General features: G+C 39.0%; 1 protein-coding gene across 2 annotated transcripts; it reads left to right on the forward strand.

The window, feature by feature from the left end:
- Positions 1-574: 574 nt before the first annotated feature.
- Positions 575-25,376, forward strand: LOC143451472 (ATP-dependent translocase ABCB1-like). 2 transcript variants are annotated; one of them, XM_076952049.1, is made up of 25 exons: positions 575-734; positions 15,803-15,890; positions 15,982-16,145; positions 16,399-16,489; positions 16,599-16,732; positions 16,996-17,167; positions 17,407-17,531; positions 17,803-18,016; positions 18,137-18,319; positions 18,710-18,826; positions 18,954-19,166; positions 19,465-19,645; positions 19,894-20,067; positions 20,149-20,181; positions 20,299-20,472; positions 20,748-20,929; positions 21,189-21,399; positions 21,565-21,680; positions 21,874-22,013; positions 22,289-22,432; positions 22,754-22,910; positions 23,229-23,426; positions 23,920-24,126; positions 24,231-24,377; positions 24,547-25,376. In XM_076952049.1, exons 1-25 carry the CDS (start codon positions 616-618, stop codon positions 24,751-24,753), a joined length of 3,891 nt encoding a protein of 1,296 aa, XP_076808164.1. In that variant the 5' UTR covers positions 575-615; the 3' UTR covers positions 24,754-25,376. The 2 variants fall into 2 exon arrangements, with proteins under 2 accessions (XP_076808164.1, XP_076808166.1); XM_076952051.1 differs by lacking the exon at positions 575-734 and adding an exon at positions 2,863-2,975.
- The last annotated feature ends 286 nt before the right edge of the window (positions 25,377-25,662 follow it).

The raw sequence follows: 25,662 nt of genomic DNA on the forward strand, positions 1-25,662 counted from the left end.
TTCTGATATTTTCAACTCATAAAATTTGGTAGCAACAGTAACAGTAACAGTAACAGCAAGTGAAGTGTAGGCTATAAAGCACAAAAGAACTCCATATTTGGCGATATTAGACGTTTCATTTTTACTATTGTTAGTAGTGGTTGTGGTTTTGTTTTGCCTTTTTTGAGAAATAAAGCTATTTGCGATAAAACTATAAAATCAGACCTTGCAAACCTCATGTCACAGTTGTACTAGTACTACTACGTAGAGTAGAAGCAGTTGTGGAGAACTCGTCTGTGGAATGATGAAGCTTTGAGGCTACTATTCGATACCGATGTGTTGCGAGAGGAAACTAATTTGTTGACTTCAAGCTTGCTGGCTGCAAATGTGCTTGGCCAGTTTAGCGCTTGAAGCATTTGCTGAATGCTTTTCATATAATGGTTCTGTTAGGTATTGCAGAAAAAGAGGAGGCAGTTGAGAGCTGGGTTCTGTTGTCTGAGCTTTGAAACACAAAACTAGGTTTGTTGTTAATATTTCACACAACGATATACAGTAAGATGGTGTTACTTTACACTTACAGCATACAGCCTCTGATATCGTGCAGATAAAAAATTGTTAATCTGTAATTGGAAAAATATGAATGGAGACGCCCCAGAAAGCGGTGGAACTATGTTCAAAACGAACCGAGTCGGTGATGTAACACCTCCACCAGCTTACGAAGACACAATAGCAGAAGACAATGTCACGGTTCAAGTGTAAGTAGTATTTCTAGCTCGTGTAATGTAATTACAGAATTCACAATATTGTGTGTTTTGTCGAATATATTTAGAAACAAAGTATCTTGCTGTTCAATTGATCAACAATTTATGGAAACTAATTGCTTAGTTATTATTAACATCGGTTTAACGGAAACCACCTATTATAGTGGGATAAGTATAAGTCTGTGCTAAAGGTGTTCCCTACAAGAACAAAAACTGATTGCGTTTTGTAAAATATTGGGTACTGTCCGATTCGGATTACTGTGTTATGTTTCGCGAAGAATCTGCTACAGTTGCAAATACAACGACCAGTACCAGTAGAAAAGTTTTTTGTGGTCTTTCCTTTGTGTTTTAAGAGATATCATTAGAAATTCGCTACCGGAAGTAGCTTAAGTAGAGCTGCTTAATTTTTGAAGCGTAACTGAATCGATAAAAACATCAAATAGGTTTACAACAGATGAACAGAATAACCACACCCGGACGTGCTAAATGACTGCTTCTGTTGGTTTACCTTTTCAACATACACAATTTAAACGTTAAACATTTTATCTTAGATTGTTTAACATATCAAATATCGATTGTATGTAACGCGTATAGCAGATGGCAACTATCTCGTGATGCGTTCTATATAGCTTGGGCTACGCGGTTCATGAAAGGTCTTTGAATTATTCAACGAAGCTAGGCGTCTCCTCTTATAAGATGTGTTGTGTTTTGGAGCGACGCAGCCTGCTGAGTGGGTTTGGAAACTTCTGAAGCGAAACCTTGTCTATCGCATCTGACATCTTGTAGAGAAAATTAGCTTTTCTTTGAAGTGTTTGAAGTTTAGTTAGAATATGAATGATAAGTTTCGGTGGACAGTGGGCTAAAGTAAGCTCTACTTCTTGTTGGAAAACGGCAAAGGCGTTTTTGTAGCTGAAACTCAAATTCAAAGGCTATTTTTTAATAATGCAGTGATTTTCAGCATACGCTCCATTAGGCATACACCAAGTTTTTACGGATGCAATTTTACCGCATTGGTTCGTTGAAAAGGTAACACAATGATTTTTCGTTTATCCAACCGTTGTATGAGTGTATCGCTGTAATCAACATCCACATAATTTGTAAATAAAGCGTTTTTATAGAGTTTTATTATTCTTCGCTTCAACTATGATTCTCTTAAATAATTTTCAACAACAGTGCCATAACGCTAAGTTATACCAACGTGACAGTTGCATATGATTTTTATTGATGCTTGTAGACTACGTATGATTTTTTAATAATTATTAAATTATTATAATTATAATTCAAGATTAGGTTTTGCTGTCAAAAAATGAAGCCTATTCGTTAAGAATTAAGACTATGCTCTTCATAGCATGAGGCCAAACATAGTTTACAAAAAAAATATCTTAGATTTTCTTTCACCCTACTATCAGATAGCACTTTTTAACAGAATTTTGTTCATTAAACATGAGCTTTTTTCGTCAGCTTTAGCTTGCTTCGCCAGGTGTAAGACGGTGATTACATGATCATGTCAATTATAATGCATAGTGACGTGACTGGGCCAGAGGAAACGCGTTACTCGCACATTATTTAGTCATGGTGAAAAAGATGGGACAATAAATAAAACGATTTTAAACGACAGCGATTTAAAACGTTATTTTACCGATGAACTCCCAAAGCGCAAACGTCATGACCTCTACGTGTTGTGTAAACATTAATGCTTTAATTGGTAAGATAAGTGTTAAAACGTTAAGGAACTCAACATTTGGCAAAACGTCATAAATGGTCGCTAGAATAGGAAGAGTTGTTGAACGTGTCTGTAGCTACAAGTGCCTTAGCTTATCACATTGGAACTTCAATACTTCTAACGTATTTTGATAGCCAATTAGCAACGTAGCGGCATACTTTGGTTTTCATGGGAGTAAGACAGGATAACAGTAGTAGCACTATACCGATATAATTTTCCATTCTTTTAGTTTGCCTGATCGGAGTAGGCTAGGCTAGTTTTTCCTTTTAACGAAGTAGGCGTAGATAGTGGATTAAAATATTTCGCGCAATCTGCAGACTTTCCAACTGTCCAACCTGGCATTTTGTTGAGTTAATATTTAATCTATAGGCTAAGTTGACAAAGTGTCATTGCCCATGGGACCAACCCATAAACAGGAGACAGACCCGGCACCAAGCGTGCAGGACCCTTCAGACCCTTAATTTGCTACAACCAAGTGTTATAGTAGTTGGTTGTGAAACTGAACCAAAAGGGTAAGGAATTAAGTTATACCAAGAGGCTGCTAGACTATTAAGATGTGCATTATTTCGTTGTTATGGTTGTTTCCCTTGTGACAACCGAACCATAACCACGTGACTCTATGCTATGTCATAAGCCTACGTTTGGAAAACATCTGCATCGGAAACGATCATTCCATTTAAAAAAAAAAGAAAAAGAACCAACAGCAAAAATAGAGAACTGGAAGAGAAACGCGAAAACCAACTTAAGCAATCAGAGAGACGATTTATGCTGAACAGGAATCAATTATTTGCGAGTCTGCAACGTTAATTTTTATATAGTGATCCGAGTGCATTCAAGGCAAACGTGATTACTTCGATTACATTACCGGGCGACTGGAAGCTATAAATAAAAGTGTATTCTGTTTGCTGCTGTGGTGTTCATTTCTTTGCAGGCAATCTAATCGATAAGTAAGTGTGCGTTAAATTGCATTTTTATATTGATGTAAACGGAGCAATGAAATTTCACGGTCAGAAGAGAGAGACTCATCAGCCGACAAAGACGATAGCCAAATCGAAGACAGCTATCCTTTGTGACGATTTGTGGACATTGCTTAAGTCGTAATAAGTCGTAGTGACATCATAATTACGTCAAATACGACTAGGCAAGCTTAAAACGTCATAACTTGGGCCCCGAGTGAGGACTCAAGACCTTCACCGTGAGAGTTTTGTATGCAATAACTTAACGACGTGGGACTTCAGCGGACTTTCGTCATACCTTTATCAAGATTTCTACGGCTGTTAATTTTTACGGAACTTCACCCTTGCTACTTTTAACCGGTACAGTGTTTTTTATTGTATATTATAATTGATGGTTAATGGCTCCTTGTTAAACCTGTCTTATGTTTTCTAAATTGAATTTTCTTAAGACATTAGAAACGTTGTTGATAGTCATTTTCCCCCTGAAACATTACCGCAATCTAGCGTTATGTCCACGAGTGTTCCAATAATCATGAGCGATATTGCCACTGATACTAAACCAGTAACCTCATTAACTTTAACCCCTTCTTCGAGCGCATCGCCGGTTTCAGAAAGAGTTAGAGCTGACTCTTTTATGAATGGCCTTGGACCGCCTCGAACGTCTCGAGTGAAATTTGGCACTGATTTCCCTACTAGCAGTCGAAGTCCTGATTTCAATTTTTTCCAATCGACTCTAGATTATCCTCCTCGCGTTGGGATTAAAGTTTCTTTACAGTCATTTTGGTCAGACGCCCCGCGCGTATGGTTTCAATCAGCAGATGGAGTCTTTAGACAGAAATGAATAATTTCTGAGTATGAAAAATATGATCTTGTGCTTTGTGCGCTAGATTCAAGACATATGACTCGTGTTGAACATGTTATTTGTCATAAACCACAAGATAAGCCATATACCGCGTTAAAGGAAGCGTTATTAAAGGAATTCGAACTTGATGAATCTCAGAGGTTAAATCAGTTACTGTATAATGTCCAATTGGGTGACCTAAGACCTACCGAACTTTTATTTCAAATGAAAAAGTTTCTTGGAAACTTTTCTGATGATAATCCAGTTGTTACGTCTTTGTTGAAAAAGTTATTTCTTGACAAATTGCCATTACATTGTCGTCAAATTCTTGCTGGCTCTTTAGAAGCTGATTTAGACGTCCTTGCTTGGCGCGCGGACGAAATTATGTCGCACTCTGATAAACCTCACCCAGCAGAAGTCAGCGTCCAAAATGTTAATTTAAATCTTTCTTCCATGAATGCAGTTCTTACCAAACGTGTGGACATGTTAGAAACCGAACTCGCAAGGCTGCGAATGCAACGTTACGTTAGCAATAATAGGTCTGATACAAATCAACGCTCGTTCACCCGACCCAGCTGGTCGAGTCGATTACCCCGGCGTGACCGCTTCTACAGCAATCAATTTCGGCCGACCTTTCTCCTAACGGCCGAGGTGCTGAATATTCTGGCAGAGCTTTCAACAATGAACGACCACGCTTCTTTCCTGGCTCAATAGATTCGGCTCAAAGAACTAGGCGAAATTTTAATGCGCCTAACCGCAAATCAAATGCTCCCAATTTATGCTTTTATCATAGCAGGTATGGCCGAGATGCTTTAAGATGTGAATCACCTTGTGATTGGAGGCGCAATCCATTGACAAAAAAACGCCTAGCGCCGCCGACTGGTCCATCAAAAGTTATCGGCGGCGTAAAATCACCTTCTTTGATGTACATATATGATGATAAAACTAAGCTTGATTTTATGATTGATACCGGATCGCCTAAATCTTTTATGTGTGCAAAACATTGCTCAAATTTTACAAAAGGAAGCTATTACAATTTTCAAGCAATAAATGGCTCTACTATTAAAGTTGTTGGAAAGAAATGCTTAACTATTTCTTTGGGTTTAGATTAGAGGATGATTTCACTTGGAAATTTTTGGTGACCGAAAACATTACGTCCAATATAATCGGCTGTGATTTCTTGGCGTCTAATCGTTTGCTTGTGGATTTATGTCTTAGGCGTTTGACGAAGGCCTCAAACACGGCTTACTGTACACCAGACAGTTCTTTTTCACAAACTTCGCATTTTTCTGCAGATGCTGAACAAAGCCAACCGAGTACCGAGTTTGACTTTGTTTATCAGAAATATTCTAAGGTGTTTGACGTCACTAAATTTTCTCAACGTGCAATACCGGGCGTAACTCACCATATTGTTACCGATCCTCGCAAGCAGCACCAATCAAGCAGAAAATGTTTCGTTTCTCACCCGAAAAAGAAGCCATTATTCGTAAGGAGTTAGATCGGATGTTAGACTTGGGTGTAATCATTCCCAGCTCTAGCCCATATCGTTCTAATATTGTGTTAGTACAGAAGTCAACCCCAGGGGAATTCCGATTTTGTATTGATTATCGCTTTTTGAACTCTATCACGTTACGGGATACTTACTCTACCCCATTTTTGTCTGATTTTGTTAACCACATGGCTGGGAGTTGCATTTACTCCCGCCTTGATTTGAAAAGTGCTTATTGGCTAATTAAAGTAGCTCCAGAAGATATCCGTAAGACTGCGTTTAGTTTTAAGGGAACTACTTATTGCTTCCAACGAATGCCATTTGGACTTCGAGATTCTATGGCCACTTTCCAACGAGCAATAGACCACGTGTTACAAGGTTTTTCTAACTGTTTTGTATATTGTGATGACATCATTATCTTTTCCAGTTCGGCCAAGGATCACAAAGCCCATCTCACAGCAGTGTTTGATAGGCTTTTGCAGTTTGATATGATCGTGAATAAGGACAAGTGCGTATTGGGTGCTGATTCTTTAACGTTTCTTGGTCACAGACTTTCTAAACATGGAGTTCAGCCTCTGGAATCAAAGGTCAAGACTATTATTGATTTTCTAAAACCAACTAATATGAGAGATCTTCGCAGGTTCTTGGGAATGATTAATATTTATCGCAAGTTTATTCCTAAATGCTCAACTTTTTTAGCACCATTAAACAAGATGATCAAACCCAGTCATAGAGAAAAGAAGCCCATCAGTTGGATAACAGAAGCCAATGAAGCCTTCGACAAAACTAAGAACGTGCTTGCAAATACGGTGACCTTAAATTTTCCTGTTAGGAATGCAACAACACGCCTATACACTGACGCTTCACTACATGCAGCAGGCGGTTTACTGACACAGATCGTTGGTGACACCGAGCGGCCACTAGCATTTTTCTCTAAGAATTTTAACCAATACCAATCTAAATACAGCACTATTGAGAGAGAAGCTTTGCCAGCTTCAATGGCTGTACGTCATTTCCGCTATTATTTAGAAGGAAGAGACTTTGTTCTTTTGACTGACCACAAGCCCTTAGTTGCTATGGCTAAACGTGACTTGTCCTCAGTATCCCCACGTTTGTACAGATACTTGTCATTTGTTTTAGAATTCACGTCGGACTTCCAATACATACCTGGAGATCAGAACCTAACTGCAGATCTTTTATCGCGTTCGCCCGCGACTGATCCAGCTGAAGATGCCTCTCCTGTTTCAGACGACAAACAGAACGAACAACCTGAAAAGCACTACCAAACTATTGCTGGGATTGTCGAAGATTCTCCAACGCTTGATTTTAAGCGAATGGCGGCTGAACAATTTACAGACCCCACACTACAGGATTTGATAGCAGGCAATACGTCATTACAACTTCGCCAGATACCAATGACTAATCAGAATATTTCAATCTGATGTGACGTCAGTAAAGGTCAACCAAGGCCTCTTCTGCCACAGTCATTTCGTCGACAGGTATTCGATAAAATACACGGACTTTCTCATGGTGGTATCAAAGCAACGCAAAAATTAATTTCAAAACGATACGTGTGGTCTCAACTTCTTCTGGACTGTAGAGATTGGGTTCGAAGATGCATAGCTTGTTAACAATCTAAAATACATAGACATGTGTGGTGACATTCCTTCGTTTACGCTGGTTTGCCTCGCGCATAATCACACCGCCTTAATTGTGTTGGTCTCATCTGTAGAACGTCATTCAGTTGTAAGCGCAGTGTCGGTGGGTCGGCTGCTCAACAGTACGAGTTCACATATATAAGTATTATATAGCTTTCACGTTTTGCCTAACTGATTCTATTTGTTTTAGGACTGTTCTGTTCTGTTTTTAATAAAGCCTAAGTTACTTGAATTTCGTGTTTGAGTTTCGAGGTCATGACAATTTATTAAAAACAAGATAAGACGAACTGGTCATGGACAAGCTCTTACTTCGACCGAAAGATCTCACGGTTAGCCCGGATACCGTCGACGCTCCTAAAGTTTTCAAGTATTGGTTACAGACGGTCGAAGACTACATTGCTACACTGGAAGAGCTACGCCCTACGCAATCGCCCGCTATAAACAAAACAAGAGTTGTTCGAAGCTGTCTTTCGCCCGAAGTTTTCTCCTACGTAGAAGAAGGTGATAGCTACAAGAGTATTGTAACTCTTCTGAAAGAGTTGTACATCCGACCAAGAAATAATGTCTGCGCACGACATTTACTGGTCAGTCGGCAGCAAAACCACGGGGAAAATGTCCTGGAGTACCTTCGTGCCCTTAAGGTACTTGCTAAGGATTGTACTTTTGAAGCAGTCACAGCGAGTAAGTACCGCGACGAACTTATACGGGACTCTTTCATTAATGGGGTGAGTTCTTCGCTCATACGTCAACGCCTGTTGGAGATAGATGATGTCGACCTACAACGAGCGGCCGATTTAGCCGACAACTTAGAGCGAGCTCAATTGCAATCGAGCTCAATGGGCTCTGGTAGTACCGGCCCCCGCCTGGTGGCATCGGCCCAATCAACGTTGCCCGCTTTGACACCGAGAGAAAGCACACTACAAACTGGAGGATCATTAGCTGTCGCTCCGAAAGTGCGTAAATTGAGGACTCAGAAGACTTGCTTCTACTGTGGCGGTGCGCTACATAGTCGTAATTATTGTCCCGCCTGTGATCGAGAATGTCACAATTGCGGAAAAAGAGGCCATTTCTCAAATGTCTGCCGCAGTAATCGCTCTTTTCTACAAACTTCTTCTAAGGAATCAAGTGAATTATCAGAACGGTATTCTGCCATCGCCGCTAAAACATCTGGGACCATATTTCTGGCAGGTGCTCCCGGCTGCCTCCAGCTTACAGTCGTCAACGCTGTCATTAAAGGCCGACTCGTTAAAGCCTTGTTAGACTCCGGCGCTTCAGAAAATTTTATCGATAGCTCTTTAGCCGAAAACATCGATTTAAAACCGGAAGGAAAAGTGAGTGATATAACCATGGCTTCCACTGATATGCAGTTAGAAACACAATGTCATGTCAAAACAACCATTCAACTACTTGGCCGGAGCTACTCTAACGTTGTGCTGGACGTAGTGCATAACTCTTGTGCCGATGTTATCTTGGGGCAGAAGTTTCTACAAAGACATGAGGCGGTTACTTTCGAATTTGGTGGAGCTGAAAATCCCCTTGTAGTGTCTGCTGCTTCGGAAAAGGTTTTCGCGGTAGCGGCAGCCGATGTTGACCCACCCAACTTGTTCGAATTTATGCAAAAGAACTACTACCCAGTCGCTTCTCGCACTCGTTCCTACTCGAGGGAAGACTCCGCCTTCATAAAAACCGAAATTATGAGATTACTTTCCGAAGACATCATTGAGCCGTCGAAATCGCCGTGGAGAGCTCAATTACTAGTGGTGCGAAACCGAGAAAAATGTCGTTTAGTGGTCGACTACTCGCAAACTGTCAATCGCTTCACTTTGCTCGATGCTTACCCGCTTCCACGCATCGAGGACATTGTCAACAAGGTTGGAAAAGACAAATACTATAGCTCACTCGATCTACGGTCGGCCTACCATCAGGTACCGATTCGAGCGGAGGAACGCCCATTCACTGCGTTTGAAGCTTTGGGCCGCCTGTATCAATACAAAAGACTTCCCTTCGGTGTTACAAACGGTGTGGCCGCTTTTCAAAGAGTGATTGACGATTTCATCCGACGCCATAAGCTAAAAAGGTATTTGCATATTTGGACGACGTAACAGTTACTGGCGCGACGATTGAAGAACACGATCAAAATTTAGAAGCTTTACTAAATGCCGCGAAGCTTACCGGATTAACTTTCAACGAAGAGAAGTCGAAACTGCGTCAGCAAACCATAAACCTGCTTGGGTACCAGATATCCCACAATCAAGTGAAACCGGACCCCGAAAGACTCCGCCCGCTACTTGACATGCCTCCACCGAAATCCCCTCGGGAACTTAAAAGAATTTGTGGCATGTTCGCATACTATTCCAAATGGATCGAGAATTTTTCCGGAAAAGCTGGCCCCCTTTTTAAGGCTACCGATTTCCCTTTAAACGCTGAGGCGTCCAATGAAACACGGAATTCTACACGGAATTAGGTCGTTGTTGTGTACGGCCACTAATGAAACTCCACATGAAAGAATGTTTTCTTTTCCAAGACGGGCAACTCTGGGAAGCTCGATGCCTACGTGGCTACTAAATCAAGGAACCGTACTGCTGCGTCGATTAGTGCGAAACAAAGGCGATCCAGTCTGCGATCCTGTTGAATTAATGATGGTGAACCCCACTTTCGCTCGAGTTAAATATCCAAATGGAAGGGAGAGTACGGTATCAACTTTCGACCTTGCACCTTACCCACAAGTAAACCCAGCTAATGATGAAATTGAGCAAGCCGCAACGTCGGATGTCACTTCCCCATTATGTCAACCAGGATTAAGTTTGCCTACAGGCACTAGTGATAATGTGCAAACAGAGACTGACATTCGAAACGGTGGCCACCAGGAAACGTCTTCCGTGGAGGCTGATTCACACACACCGACTATCAGGCGCTCCACGAGAGAGAGAAGACCTCCACAAAGATATGGCGAATGGACTTTGTAGTTTCAAACATTGAAATTACTCATTATTATTATTAATACTTAATAATTATTTAACCAGGAGAGAATGTGGTGACATTCCTTCGTTTACGCTGGTTTGCCTCGCGCATAATCACACCGCCTTAATTGCTTTGCCGCCTTAATTGTGTTGGTCTCATCTGTAGAACGTCATTCAGTTGTAAGCGCAGTGTCGGTGGGTCGGATGCTCAACAGTACGAGTTCACAGGATTTGATAGCAGGCAATACGTCATTACAACTTCGCCAGATACCAATGACTAATCAGAATATTTCAATCTGATGTGACGTCAGTAAAGGTCAACCAAGGCCTCTTCTGCCACAGTCATTTCATCGACCGGTATTCGATAAAATACACGGACTTTCTCATGGTGGTATCAAAGCAACGCAAAAATTAGTTTCAAAACGATACGTGTGGTCTCAACTTCTTCTGGACTGTAGAGATTGGGTTCGAAGATGCATAGCTTGTTAACAATCTAAAATACATAGACATGCCATAACCCCTTTGCAGAAATTCAAGAAGCCGGATGGAAGATTTTCCCATCTTCATGCTGACATACTTGGCCCTTTACCGCCCAGTAGCGGTTACTCTTATATTCTGATGATCACCGATAGATTTACCAGGTTTATGGTTGCAGCTCCATTACGAGATATCACTGCTAAAGAGGTTGCCAATGCATTCATTTTACATTGGGTCTCGTACTTTGGTGTTCCTATGAAATTGACAACTGACCGCGGCTCCTAATTTACCTCCGCACTTTTTCGTGATCTGGCGGCTTTCATGGTTACTCATCTGATTCATACAACAGCTTATCATGCGAGTAGTGACGGCGCCGTTGAAAGAAAAATACAAACACTGAAGAGACCTTAGAGCTCACACACAAGATTCTGATTGGATAAACAAACTTGGCTGGGTTGTACTCGGCTTGCACGCAACGATGAAAGCTGATATACAAACCTCCCCTGCCGAATTAACTTTTGGAACCACTATTCGTCTCCCAGGAGAATTCTTTCAACCACCTGATGAAGATTATCTTCCCCTGTCTAGGTATGTCACTACCCTCAGCAAAGACATGGAAAACTTAGATACATTCCCCCACGTGAGCCCTACCCCATTAAAACGTACGTTCACAAAGACCTTTGGACTTGTTTACACGTTTTTGTAAGACATGATGCACATAGGAAACCCCTTTCACGCTTTTATGGTGGCCCATTCCTTGTCCTAGATCGAACAGACAAATGTTTCACTCTATTAATTAGGAATAAACCTGACAATGTTTCTTTGGATCGTTTAAAGCAAGCTTATTTACCAGGCCTAGATTTCGCTGATAATAATACTGAACAAGAGGAGCAAATGCATTCCTCCCTCAATGACAACAACTTACACTCCCACCTTCCGTTTCAGCTCACTGACTCCTTCGACACCTCAGAGTCAGACACAGAAGAGGATCTTCCCATTAGTGATATTCCTCAAGACATTGACGAACTACCGGCAGATACCTATACTACTAGACGAGGCAGAATAATCCGCAAACCACAACGATATCGTTAGTCATGCATTTTATTTCATATATGCTTCTCTTGACATTACCATGGGCAATATTATCCCTTTCTCTGAACCTCTGTCACCGCAACGTTATTATCAATGAGTATTTTGTGAAGAAACCTTCACCTTGCGTAAGGCAAAAAGCCACACTGATTAAAAAATGCCGTGTTGAGATTTATGACCCCACACCCCACATTGTAAACATCCCTATACACAAATGTTACCTTGTCAGCAGCACGGTCAAGACCGTCTTTTTCTTTTTTGGATCGAAAACCCATCATGCGCAAACGCGTATAGAACCAGCGCCCAGCTTCGCTGCTTGTGCAGAATGGGCGAGAACAAAGCAAGCAGCTGGCTACGGACCACTATCGACGACCGATGGTATTACTTGGACGACTTCTAACAAAAACGTCATAACTTACAAATGGCCTACCGAATCTTCTAATTCTACACGATCTACAATAAAAGGAAACCTATTCTAGTCGACCTCTCGTGGCTTTTAACATCAACTATACCTCATATATTGGACAGCTTGACAAATTTGGATTTGTACACAAAGATGTGCGTTTTGTTGAAAACTACATTCCTGGAAAAACAGTTACTTTTGTTATTGATGGAAATTTCTATGTATACGACAACTACACCCTGACCAGATGCCACAATGATCCTCACTCCATTACTCCGTCCTTGGTGAATGTCGAAGCTCCAATGCCCACCCTTGATTTCTCTTCTCTCATCAGCTTGTTTCCTGGTAACATTGATGGACATGATGATTTCAGTTGAATCCTGGAAGCAATCAGTCAAACACGCCTCATACGGGATAAGCTTTACACTTTTCTTGGCGGCACACCCCAAGCTAATACCCAAGCTGATTTATCCTATATTCAGAATACTGTTTCTAATACCTTTAAAAACACCTTTCTACAAATGATTTCTAATATTACCTCCCCAGTCATCAGTGGTATTTTCGCGATCTTGCTTATTTTATCACTTGTTTGGACCATTATTTGGACATTCTGGCTTTTTAAAAATTGTCATTCCCTTTTTGGTGAAATTAACATATACTAAGCTTTCTCGCCTTCAACGAACTCCCCAACCTAGCTCTAATCTTGTTTCTGGAGAGGAGCAAATCCCTCTAGATCAAGAGAATACTGATAATGATCGTACTGAAAATATACACCAGAACTTGCCCGACAATTAAATGTGATGTACATACTTCTGTTTATGCTTGTAGGCTATATTGATGTGGTCTCGGCTCATGTTACTCCACAAATATGTATCATGTCATGTATTATTACTTTAAGCATATTCCACTTATATATTATAGGCTACCTGTAACTATCTGCTTGTGTTTGTGATATTACTAATCGATATGCTTTTGAGTTTCAGACATTGTATCTTAAATGTTCGCCTACGTCGTGAAGGAATCCTGATTCCAGAGCGATGCTTCTTTTGTGCCATTCATTGTTTCTTCCGACCTATTGCTTCGGTCGCCCGCTCCCTCTGCAAAAACGTTCCTACGTCACGTTCCGGTCTAGGGTGGAGAGTTATGTGACAACCGAACCATAACCACGTGACTCTATGCTATGTCATAAGCCTTCGTTTGGAAATCATCTGCATCGGAAACGATCATGTGAAGACCTCGTGATCAAAAACAAAGAAAAGACCTTACCTCGATTGAACTGGTACAACAATTTGGAAAACACATACATGAGAATTGAGAGGTCAAAATTATCCAAGATGGTGCAACTTTTTGAAGTCAACAACGAAACGAACAGAAGAAAGATTTATGCATTACAAAGAAGTTACGTAACCATATAAATAAGCGATGAATTCCATTTTTTCAAAAAAAAGAAAAGGAACAACAACAAAAATAGAGAACTGGAAGAGAAACGCGAAAACCAACTTAAGCAATCAGAGAGACGATTTATGCTGAACAGGAATCAATTATTTGCGAGTCTGCAACGTTAATTTTTGTATAGTGATCCGAGTGCATTCAAGGCAAACGTGATTACTTCGATTACATTACCGGGCGACTGGAAGCTATAAATAAAAGTGTATTCTGTTTGCTGCTGTGGTGTTCATTTCTTTGCAGGCAATCTAATCGATAAGTAAGTGTGCGTTAAATTGCATTTACATATTGATGTAAACGGAGCAATGAAATTTCACGGTCAGAAGAGAGAGACTCATCACTCATCAGCCAACAAAGACAATAGCCAAATCAAAGACAGCTATCCTACGTGACGATTTGTGGACATTGCTTAAGTCGTAATAAGTCATAGTGACATCATAATTACGTCAAATACGACTAGGCAAGCTTAAAACGTCATAACCTGGTCATTCTGTTGTTACTGTATTAACATAGTTTTAAATGACCAAACTTTAGGTTTGTGGTATGGTATGATAATCTTTATCTTCAGACTGAGGAACGTCTTTGCACGACTTAAACTCAGTGATAATTCCTCATCGCTTGAGCCCCGGTTACTGTGCTAACCTTTGTGTAAGTTCCGATTGTCACACATGTTTTATTTTGATTTTTTATGTAGTCTAGCACAGTAGAATCCACTTAATATGACCACACGCTTTATATGAACATTTTGGTACAGTTCCAAATTTTGCCATATAAATTTATCCCGTTTACTATGACAAGTCTTCGGATATTATGACCCACTTTTTCCATATCTTTCAGGATTTTGCAGTTTCGGTTAATGTGACCATTTGAATATTATGACCAAAATGGTCTGGTCCCAAGGTGGTTATAATAAGCAGAGTTTAACTGTATTACCCGAATTTAACTGTCCACCAGGTCCACCGAACTGGAGCAAGTGTTGTTAATGCCTTGCCCAAGAGCATTACAGCAGTATGATGCCACTGGGTATCGAACACGAACACAAACCACATTTGTTGCAAGGCCAGCGTTCGAACCACTCGGCTACCATGCCGACACTTATATTAATTACTGCACTGTATTATGTGTATATAATATCCTACTGAAAAATTTACTGCAAAAATTAACTTTTGACTCAGATTGCAATCCATTATTTTAAAAATGTATACACTATTAGACCACTACATTTGTACTTTGCACACGGAGTTAGTGCGACATCCCTCTTTACATTGTACCTTTGTATTAGACAAGAGAAATGTGTTCTGAATGCCTTTTAAAGTTTGCAATTTGACATTTGCATATTTGAAAGAAGTTATTGAAAAAGTTTAATTAATTTGTGTTACTTTAATGGTTGTTATGTTATTTTAATATATAAAATACCTGTAGTAATGTACACCGGTTTTGACCAGGAATGTAAATAATAGGCGAAAGTCATTGTATCTGCATTTTTCATAGGATATTCTGATCACGGCAACCTAAAGGCATGCTGCATATTTTTCAAAATATTTTCCTTTTATAATCTGTTCGCTCTTCATCTGTTCACTTGAGGGCCCCAACATTGTGCCCTCACTTAGGTCATAGATACAGGGTTATGGCCCACTGGCAGGTGTTTCTTTTGGTACACATAATGCAGCATGTTTTTTACATTTCCTTTTGTGCATTTTTACTTAAGTACTACTAGTGGTTGTGTTATCTTTCATAATTGTACCACCACAGTATAGTTAACAATTTTGCACATTTAAGCCCATGGAGCTTAGTTGTTTTTATCCCCATTCATTGATAAATTATTTTTGAGCCTGTTTTCTGATGCTGTGACAAGCCTGGCAGCATTTTTTCGTTTATCACAATCATTGGGGAAAAGTAAAATTCAACAAAATGAAATAATTGAATTTAAAGTATTATAATATAAAATGGTATATGTGATTGATTTATGTAGCCTAAATTATTGTCCCCTATTTTAGAAATAAACTTTATTAACTTGCAGAGTTCAAAATGGAGAAATTCCCGAAAAAGAAAAAAAGAAGAAAAAAGACAAAGAAGAACCCCCTCCAACGGTCAATTACACCGAAATTGTATGAATGATTTGTGTATGCCTTTTCCAAAATTACTGTGTATAATGTACAGCATATATAAATTTGAAATAAATGTTTGTTTTTTTTTCAGTTTCGCTATGCTGACAGCCTTGACTACTTTCTTCTTATCATTGGTACAATAGCTGCTGGCATCCATGGGGCAGTGTTACCCGTCATGTTTATTTTTTTTGGCGATCTTACAAATGACTTTGTCATGTTCGGGAGCTTGCAAAATGCAAATTTATCTGCAAATTTGTAAGTTTTTTTGTTTTTTATTGTGACAACTCGTATACTTAAACTTATTATTATCATTAATGGTAATAGGGCACTTGATCATGCAAGAATTATATTTGGAACAGATTGTGACATTGTTGCCATGGCATAAACCTATGTATCATACCCATTAAGTTTGTTATACTGCCTAGTGCTTAGTTTATTATGTGTGCGTCCTGGGCCCTACCAACCACAATGCCATAACTTATTTACCGCCAAAAAACGTTTTCTGTAGCACCTTTGTGGACTTTGAATCAAAGGCTACTGACAATGCTATATACTTTACAATTCTGGCAATTGTTGTCTGGGTGTTTGGAGCAATGCAAGTATGTGTGTAAAAGTCTTCAATGCTTTGCAAAGTCTGTGCTCACATTTTTGAACGCTCATTCTTGAATGCTCTTTCAGTGTATATATAATAGTATCATTTCATTTCAGGTTACAGCATGGATGATGCAAGCTGTACGCCAAACAAAAATGATCAGAATTAAATTTTTTCGCAGCATTTTGCGACAAAACATAGGTTTCTTTGACTTAAACTCAGCTGGAGAATTGAACACAAGAATGGCGGAGTAATTGATTTTATAATATGTACCAGATAAAGAAATTTTAAATTGCATGGCATATAGTAAATTGCTATATCTTGTGCTATAAAATTTTTGTTTGTAAAATTTTTGTGCCATATGTGTGGTATCATTAAAAATTTTCTTGCTGAACCTACGGTGTTGAATAATATACAGAAATTACAGATCACTCTACATGGTGTTCAGCATGCATTTGCTTTGTATTGTTGTTTATTGCCATTATTAAATCAACAGTTGCTTTTCATTTCTAGTGACATCTCTAAAATTCAAAATGGAATAGGAGACAAAGTTTCACTTGCCATTATGAATGTTGTGCGTATGATAGCTGGCTTGGTTATTGGTTTTATTTATTCTTGGAAGTTGTCTTTGGTTGTCTTGGCAACAGCCCCTTTGATTATTCTCTCTGGTGGGGTTTTGTTTAAGGTGACATTTGTTTAAGTATTTTAGTATTCTTTTCTTCCTTTTGCTATAAAAATATATTTTAATGTTAATACTTCACTCATTTTTAGATTGGTACAGTATATGGTAGTAACAGGATATAAGAATTAATTATAATTAATTACAATTAATTCTTATATATGTAATAAAATAATATAATAGTAATTAATAACCACATTTAATAATTATATTAAATGTTTGCAGTGGAATTCTTTATTTTTCAGATCACTGGTAAGTTAACGAAGGAGGAATTAGATTCTTATGCAAAAGCAGGTGCAGTCGCTGAAGAAGTGATCTCATCCATTCGAACTGTCGTCGCCTTTCACGGCCAAGAGAAGGAATGTGAAAGGTATGCGAAGTTTGCGCTCATTTATTAATTACTTGTCAACAACGCGGATTGAAATTGTTGGTTAAATGTTTACAGGTTCAGTGATTTCACTAATTTTCGGTATTTCTAACATGCAAGCGTTTGTTCGTATATTTTTACAAAAGCAATGCTTGAAGCATGAACAATTGAACATACTAAGTCATAAAGTGTCGTATATATTTATTATATAATTCTGGATTCACAAATGTTCCTTGCTGACAACACCCTTGCAATTTGCTCATGACAATTTCAGGTATAACGAAAATCTGGAACAAGCTTGCAAAGTTGGCATCAAAAAAGGCGTCGTCACTGGTGTTTCCATTGGCCTGTTGTTTCTAATCATGTTTTCAACGTACGGCCTTGCCTTCTGGTATGGTTCAACTTTGGTCATTGCCGGTGAAATTAACGTTGGCACTCTGCTTACTGCTTTCTTCGGTGTTCTGATTGGGGCGTTTGCCTTGGGTCAGGTGAGGATTAGTGGTAAAAGTGTTTTCCTTCTTCACATCAGTGTAAATTGTGTTCACTGGTTGCTTGCAGCTAGTTGTAGTGGTGATGTTTTTTTGTAATACTTGATGAATGTGCTCAAGGCTGCCGCCAATATTGAAGACTTCAGCGCTGGCAAAGCAGCTGCGTATAAAATATTTGAAGTCATTGATAGAGTTCCATCAATTGACAGCATGTCTGACAAAGGCCACAGACCCGATAGAGTGATAGGGGAGATTGAACTGAAGAATGTCGACTTTTCTTACCCTTCCCGTTCAGATGTGCAGGTTTGTGCCAGCAATACTTTTAGCAATAACAGAATGAAATTTCCATTACAAGTTCAAAATAGCCTGAATAATTCTGTCAGAAAATAACTTTATATATATTTTTAAACATAGTGCAATGTTATTCTGTGTCTTACTATACGACAGTACACCCGTTGTTGGTTTTTTCCAATATTTCAAAATTGTCACCTTGATTATCCTACTCTTTGCGTGGAGTTAATATGGGTCCTCGTGTAATGACGTAGGTAGAATTTAAATCTCACCAAATGAATGCGTACACACCCAGATTGGAACTTAAATCTTGTGTACAAAAAGCAGCGGAACATGATTTATAAGTACGCTATGATGTTAGCGTACGTATAAAATGCTTACGTAATGCAATTATTTTTAAAGGTTTTACACAATGTCAGCTTCACCGCCGAATGTGGCAAGACAACAGCACTTTGTGGTCAAAGCGGCTGCGGCAAAAGCACGTTTGTTCAGCTTATACAGAGATTCTACGACCCACAGGTAGCACACTTTCACTTAAAACTCAAGTAATCTATAAATATTAAATACACAAACTTCAAAACTACACACCTCAGTGTGGATTGTGGAAAGAGTTTGTCATAATATCATTTCGCTGATTTGATTTCAGAATGGCATTGTTGAAATGGATGGCGCTGATATTCGAACTTTGAACGTTCGTTGGCTTCGTGAGCACATTGGCGTTGTATCGCAAGAACCAATCTTGTTTGACACGTCTATTGCTGAGAACATCAGATATGGCCGAGACGGTGTCACCGACGAAGAAATAGAAGAAGCCACGAAACAGTCAAATGCTTATGACTTTATAATGGAACTACCAAATGTAAGCGATATTGTTATTTTTATACCATAGCTTTTGATATATGCAGCGTTCTACTGTACAGTGACATCGTACGGTACTTGTCATGAAAGTGTCCAATTTTGTGCTGATACAAACTACTATCACACATAGGCCTATATGCATAACGGTGAAGTTTTTGTTTCAGATATTAGCACGGTTGATTCGGTCGTGTTTCTAAGTCGTATATTCACTCCTGTAATTAATTAACTATAAAAACTGCCACAATTTTCTTGAACATTCGACACTTTTACTTTATCTCGGGACTTCTTCGTATGTGTAGAAATTTGAGACAATGGTTGGAGAAGGCGGTGCACAAATGAGTGGAGGACAAAAACAGCGAATCGCCATCGCTCGTGCCATCGTTCGTGATCCTAAGATTTTACTTCTTGATGAGGCCACATCTGCTTTGGATACAGAGAGTGAATCTATTGTGCAGTCTGCGTTGGATAAAGCTGCTGAAGGTTAGAAATGTAAATTCGTTGTCTGTTGTGAGTCAATCAGTTCAAGTCGTGTAAAACTGCCTGATCTTTTTACCATGGGTGTAAACTTTTTTAGGGGATTTATTTTCCTTTTTATCTTCTCTTTCTGTTCTCTATAATGCATGTTGCACAGACACAACTGATTCTGCATTGTCAGAAATTAACATTCAAAGCATGCCACTTTTAGCAAGCAAGATTCTAGCCATTGATTATGCAGTTTTTTATTACAGGACGCACAACATTAGTCATTGCTCACAGGCTTTCCACCATCCGTAATGCAGACAAGATTGTTGGGTTTAGTGAAGGCAGAGCTGTAGAGCAAGGAACTCATGAGGAATTGCTCCAGGTCGAAAATGGAGTTTACCAGAATCTGGTCCATATGCAGAGTTACAGCGCAGAAGAAGGTAAGTTCCGTTTGTTGCCTATTTATTGCAATCAGTAAGATGGCAATTGGAAATACTTATGTTTGTACTGATTTCTTTCAGGTGGTACACACGGTGTTGACTACAAAAAGAAAGGTAATTGTCATTTTGGGTGTAGTCACAACTTAAAGTATTATGCTAATAAAGATAAATCTTCAGTTTTAAAAGTTTTTCAAAAATTTTCAAACTTCGGAAATTATTTTAATGAAACAGAAGAAGCAGAACAAGAAACAAAGAAGAAGCTGTTGAAGAGATTAGTCAGTACCACGAGCATCACTTCCAACAAGAAAGACGACGACGCTGATGAAGAGATTGATGAAGATTTACCTGAAGTCTCCTTTTCGAGGATTCTTGCATACAACAAGCCAGAGATTGGATATATCATCAGTAAGATTTGTGTCGGAATGGTCTCTTGCCTGAACTTAAATTGGGAATCTGTCAAAATCCAGTTTTTGGTTAAATTCCAGTCTTAGCTTTTTGCTATAGCTTGCCATAAAATTTTGTATTTTGACCAGAAATTTTTTAAATTTTAGTGAAATAACAAGTTTCAAGTGTTTTAAGTGAAGGACTTTTTTTTGAAATCAGAATGTGTTTCATGTCTTGTATCGGGATCGCATAATCAACAAACAAAACAAATATTTTAAACAATTGTTACATTTCAGTCGGATGTTTCGCGGCTGCGGTTAATGGTGGGATACAACCGGTATTCGCCATTCTCTTTTCGGAGATCCTGGGAGCTTTTAGTGGTAATGAGGGTGACGCTGTAAAACAAGACCAAGTGATTTTGTATGCACTTCTCTTTTTTGCCATGGGCGTGGCTGCATTTCTTGCTAGTGTTGTTGAGGTACACTTAATTTACATGCACGAAATTAAATGCTTAAAAAGCTGTTTGGTGGTTTGATTGGTATCTGGCATCTGTCTTGATGGCCACACCCAGCTGTATGATGCTTATCATAGCTCTTACTATCACCTGCTTTTTCATTGCTACCTATGCTTTAAGTTATCAGTTGCAGCATTTTTGCTATGTGTATACGTAATTGTTTTAGACACAAAACTTTGAGCAGTTAACATTCGTAGAAGTTGAAAAACATTGCGTGTTTCAGATGTCAACTTTTGCGAAATCGGGCGAAGAATTAACTTCGCGGCTTCGTTTAATGGGCTTCAAAGCTATGCTACGCCAGGAAATGGGATACTTCGATGACCATTGGAATAGCACAGGGGCTCTTACCACACGTCTAGCTACCGATGCTGCAAAAATGCAAGGCGCGACTGGTATTCGGCTGGGAACGGTTATACAGAGCGTTTTAGCGTTAGGTAAGAATTTAAAGTTCTTTAAAATATGGAGTTTTATGGTGCATTTTGTTATTTTTTTACTTTGTTGGATTGTGTAAATTTAGTTTAGATTAATTACACTGTTGAAATTTCCTCTCGAAAGTCTGTCTGGATTTAGCAGTTACTAAATTTTATTTCTGCTTTCAGGTGTTGCCCTCGGCATTGCTTTCGCTTATGGATGGCAGCTTACTTTATTGACACTTGCCTTTGTACCATTCATGGTCATTACTGGTGTGCTTCAGGCTCAGCTTTTGACCGGTCAAGTAAGTGTTTATCGTGCTCAACGCCTAGCAATATCGGCAAAGCATTATTTAATCATTTTCAATTCTATTAAAACTAAATGTATCTGCTTTAGAAATTTGGTCAACAATTCTTTCTTTTTGTAACGGTTTTATAGTCAATGTTATCCTATAGTTAGCGATGTCAATGTTTTATTTTTTCCATTACTTTTTTTAGTCCGGAAAAGAGTCAAAAGCATACGAAGACGCAGGACAGATCGCGGTAGAAGGCACACTCAATATCAGGACTGTGGCGTCTTTGACGCGTGAGACAACTTTCTATGAAAACTACGCCAAGGCAGTTGTCTTTCCATACAAGTAAGCCCTCTCATGGCATTCTTATCTAATGACTATCATATCTAGAGCTTGCTGATAGAACTGTGGAAAATAGCCTCTCACGCAAATGGAATTTATAACTGGAAAATGACACAGAAAATAATAGAAAACATTATTTTTGTAAACATAGTACTGGCTTTGATAAATAAGTCACAATCAAACGTTAACTAAATAAAAATCATTTTAACTGGTTTTTGTGAAAGCAATGAGTGTAGGTTTAAACTTTGTGCGACCCTTTAACTCATTCGTTTTAACAGGAAATCTATTCGCAAAGCTTATGTGTACGGGATCACTTTCGGTTTCTCACAATGCATTGCTTTTTTCGCTTATGCCGGAACATTCAGGTTCGGTGCCTGGTTAGTCGTGAATGGTCACATCCAGGATCCCGAAAACGTATTTAAGTAAGTTAACTTTGAAGTTACGCCGAAGATTATGCTACAGACCCAGATTTTTAAATATTATTTTTGTTTCCAAGCCGATCAGATTCCATGTGTTTCAGTGCCGTGTTTCTAAGGAAAATTCTGTATACCAAAATGTAGCTAATGTAACTAACACGGCTTATGCAATCAATGTAACTAATTATATAGCTGCATTAGTTACATAAGCTGCGTTTTGGTATTTAGTAGATACAATAGTTTCGTTAGCTGCAGCCTGCAGTAGTTACATTAGCTGTATTTTGTAGGTAGAATGGTCATGTTTCTAATGTCAACGTTTTTGCGCAGAGTGCTTTTGGCTGTCATGTTTGGTGCCTTTGCTGTCGGCCAAACCAGTTCCTTTACACCAGACTATGCCCAGGCGAAAATATCAGCTGCCCGCATGCTCAAGCTTTTAGATCGTGTGCCGTTTATCGACAGCTACAGCACTAAGGGAGATTCCCCGGTTCGTGAATTATACGAAGCGTTTTACTTCGCGTTATTCATGAAATATTTAAAATTGTATTGTGCGGTTGAATGAATGACTTACGTATTAATCATCACATCACATATATGTATGCTTAGGAAATTAAAACAGAAATAATCCTGTTCTGTTACGATTCATTGTGATATTATCAACTCATATGACTAAGTATGCATGTTGTGAATAGGCTTTGCTTTCGCATGTTTTGAACATAGCTAATGTATAGGCGACACAATACGGAATGATATTTCTTCAACCTGTTGTTAAAAGTAGTAAGGTTTTCGTTTACGAAATCCACAGAAAGATTTCAGCGGCAGCATTGACTTTCATGACGTCAAATTTACATATCCCACTCGACCAGACGTCCAAGTTTTGAAAGATCTTTCAACGGCTGTACGTCCCGGACAGACAGTGGCCCTGGTCGGACAGAGCGGGTGTGGAAAATCAACTTGTATTCAACTGCTGGAGCGGTTCTATGATCCAAGCGAGGGCTCAGTGGTAAGTTAAGTGTTAAGTTATTAAAAGGATTTTTCTATATTTTTTTGTTTCTGTTTGCGATTTTGCTTGTATATAATTATGACAGTATATTGGCGTAGGGGAGAGTTTTGCAGATAAGTTGTTTTCAGTTAAATTTTCGATCCACCGTTGCTGGTTTTTTCGATGAAGCTAGGGTTTGATCTGTTCAACTTCAAGATCGTTTTACGTTAACGCCAGAATTTAGGATACTGTTATGGTCACCTAGGCATAAATTCTACAAACTGGCCACATACGGGACAAAGTAGGGTTCAAACACGTTCTTATTGAGACCAAAATGAGAAATAGTTATTTCAGTTCTGACAGATTTCGTCGAAATCGTACATTAAGAGTAATTTGCAGGTTCCCAATGTTTGCCATGCACTGTCGAATAACAGCATAAAACATTATTGTGCATGTTACGGAATTAACTATAGCATTTTGTTTTCGTTCTCACTACGGTTTATGTTTACTTCAGGCTTTGGAAGGTCATGAGACCAAGGAACTTCAAATTTCTTGGCTTCGTTCACAATTCGGGATCGTCTCGCAGGAACCTGTTTTATTCGATCGCTCAATTGCGGACAACATCAGATACGGTGATAATAGCCGATCTGCGGACTTGGAAGAAGTGATTGCAGCCGCAAAGAAAGCGAATATCCACTCATTTATTGAAGCCTTGCCTGATGTAAGTATTTCGGCTATTAAGCAGCTAGCACTATGAATATTATTTTTGAGCTGTAGGTTGCGTTGTATTTAATGTCATTAAAATGATCATAAATGTTTCTACAGGGCTACGACACCAACGTTGGTTCCAAAGGAGCGCAGTTATCAGGTGGTCAGAAGCAGAGAGTGGCAATTGCTCGTGCCTTGCTCAGGAATCCTAAAGTTTTGCTCCTGGATGAAGCCACATCTGCCCTGGACACTGAAAGCGAAAAGGTACTTAATGGTGTTTGTCTTGTATAAAATTTGTGGTTAGCGTCAAGCCTTTACAAAGCTCCGCCGCCGTTTTAGCGTCACGTTGTAAGAAGAAAATTTAGAGTAATTTTCAATTTTTTTACTTTTTTAAATAAACTTTGAATTTAAGACTCCGCCGATTATTTTCCAGATCGTGCAAGCAGCCTTGGATGCCGCCAGTGAAGGTAGAACTTGCATCGTCATCGCTCATCGTCTGTCAACCGTCAAAAATGCTGACGTCATAGCGGTGATTGAAAACGGGAGCGTTGTGGAGAGAGGCACGCACAACGAACTACTCGCATTGAAAGGGTCGTATTTCAGTCTGGTCAATGCACAATTGCATAAAAAAGAGGAATAATACTCCCCAGTTAAAGAATTTGATGCACTAATTGTGAAAAACTCACATGATTTCACAAGAGTTCTGTTTGTATAAAGCCCAGCACTACAATTTAAGTGCCTGAAGATACGAACTTCATTGCTACAGAGGTGTAAACTTCCGTATTACGTCTTTCTGATTTTTTTCCGCCTATTTTTGAAACTTGTTCTTTAGCGATAGATATTGGTTTCAAAACAGATCATAACAACTTCGTATTAAACAGTTTGATGTTTGTGGAAACTTCTTCCAGACACCTCTTGCTGTAACATTAGTTTTTAGGCCATTTAGCTTTTTCACAACCGTCGAGTAGTTTGTTCATAACCTTAAGTAGGTATTATTTAATTCATGTGCAATGGCACTGTTTAACAACAAACTGCTTACATGTATACACAAAAAGTAGTCGTTTTTTCATTGCATATAACAAGTTATGTTTTCTAGCAGCATTTAATGTATTTTACTGATGAAAAGTTCGTACCTCATTGCATTAGTGGTTTAAGTTCCAGTTATTTGTAGAGCATGTTCCGCACCTTTTTTCCCCATTCACCTACTGTATTGCGTTTCGTGTATACTTGGTATGTCGGTGTTAAAATATCTGCTTTACTAGAGATATGGTGTTCATCGAAATGATTTCGAAATTACATTTATGAATAGGCGCTTAAATAAACCTTTTGGTATTATCTTATCACCTTTTTGGAGGTTGGTACAATTGGCTGTTACTTTGAGAAAGATGACTTAGTTCGCTATAAATGTAATATTGTTGATTATAATCGTTTTCCCAGAACAAGACGATATCCAAAATATGTAGACAAAGCCAAGTACTGAATATTTTATTTATTTTGCCATCACTCGCTTTGTGCAAACAAAATGTGTCAAAATCGTATTGAGCTCTTA

Source organism: Clavelina lepadiformis, chromosome 4, assembly GCF_947623445.1.
Source record: "Clavelina lepadiformis chromosome 4, kaClaLepa1.1, whole genome shotgun sequence".
Taxonomy (NCBI): domain Eukaryota; kingdom Metazoa; phylum Chordata; class Ascidiacea; order Aplousobranchia; family Clavelinidae; genus Clavelina; species Clavelina lepadiformis.

Bases quoted from the DNA above. Each gene is read 5' to 3' on its own strand.
- LOC143451472 (XM_076952049.1), top strand. From the start codon at position 616: ATGAATGGAGACGCCCCAGAAAGCGGTGGAACTATGTTCAAAACGAAC. The intron at 17,168-17,406 runs GTGACATTTGTT...TTTATTTTTCAG, and splicing joins CTGGTGGGGTTTTGTTTAAG to ATCACTGGTAAGTTAACGAA. The intron at 18,827-18,953 runs GTAGCACACTTT...ATTTGATTTCAG, and splicing joins AGAGATTCTACGACCCACAG to AATGGCATTGTTGAAATGGA.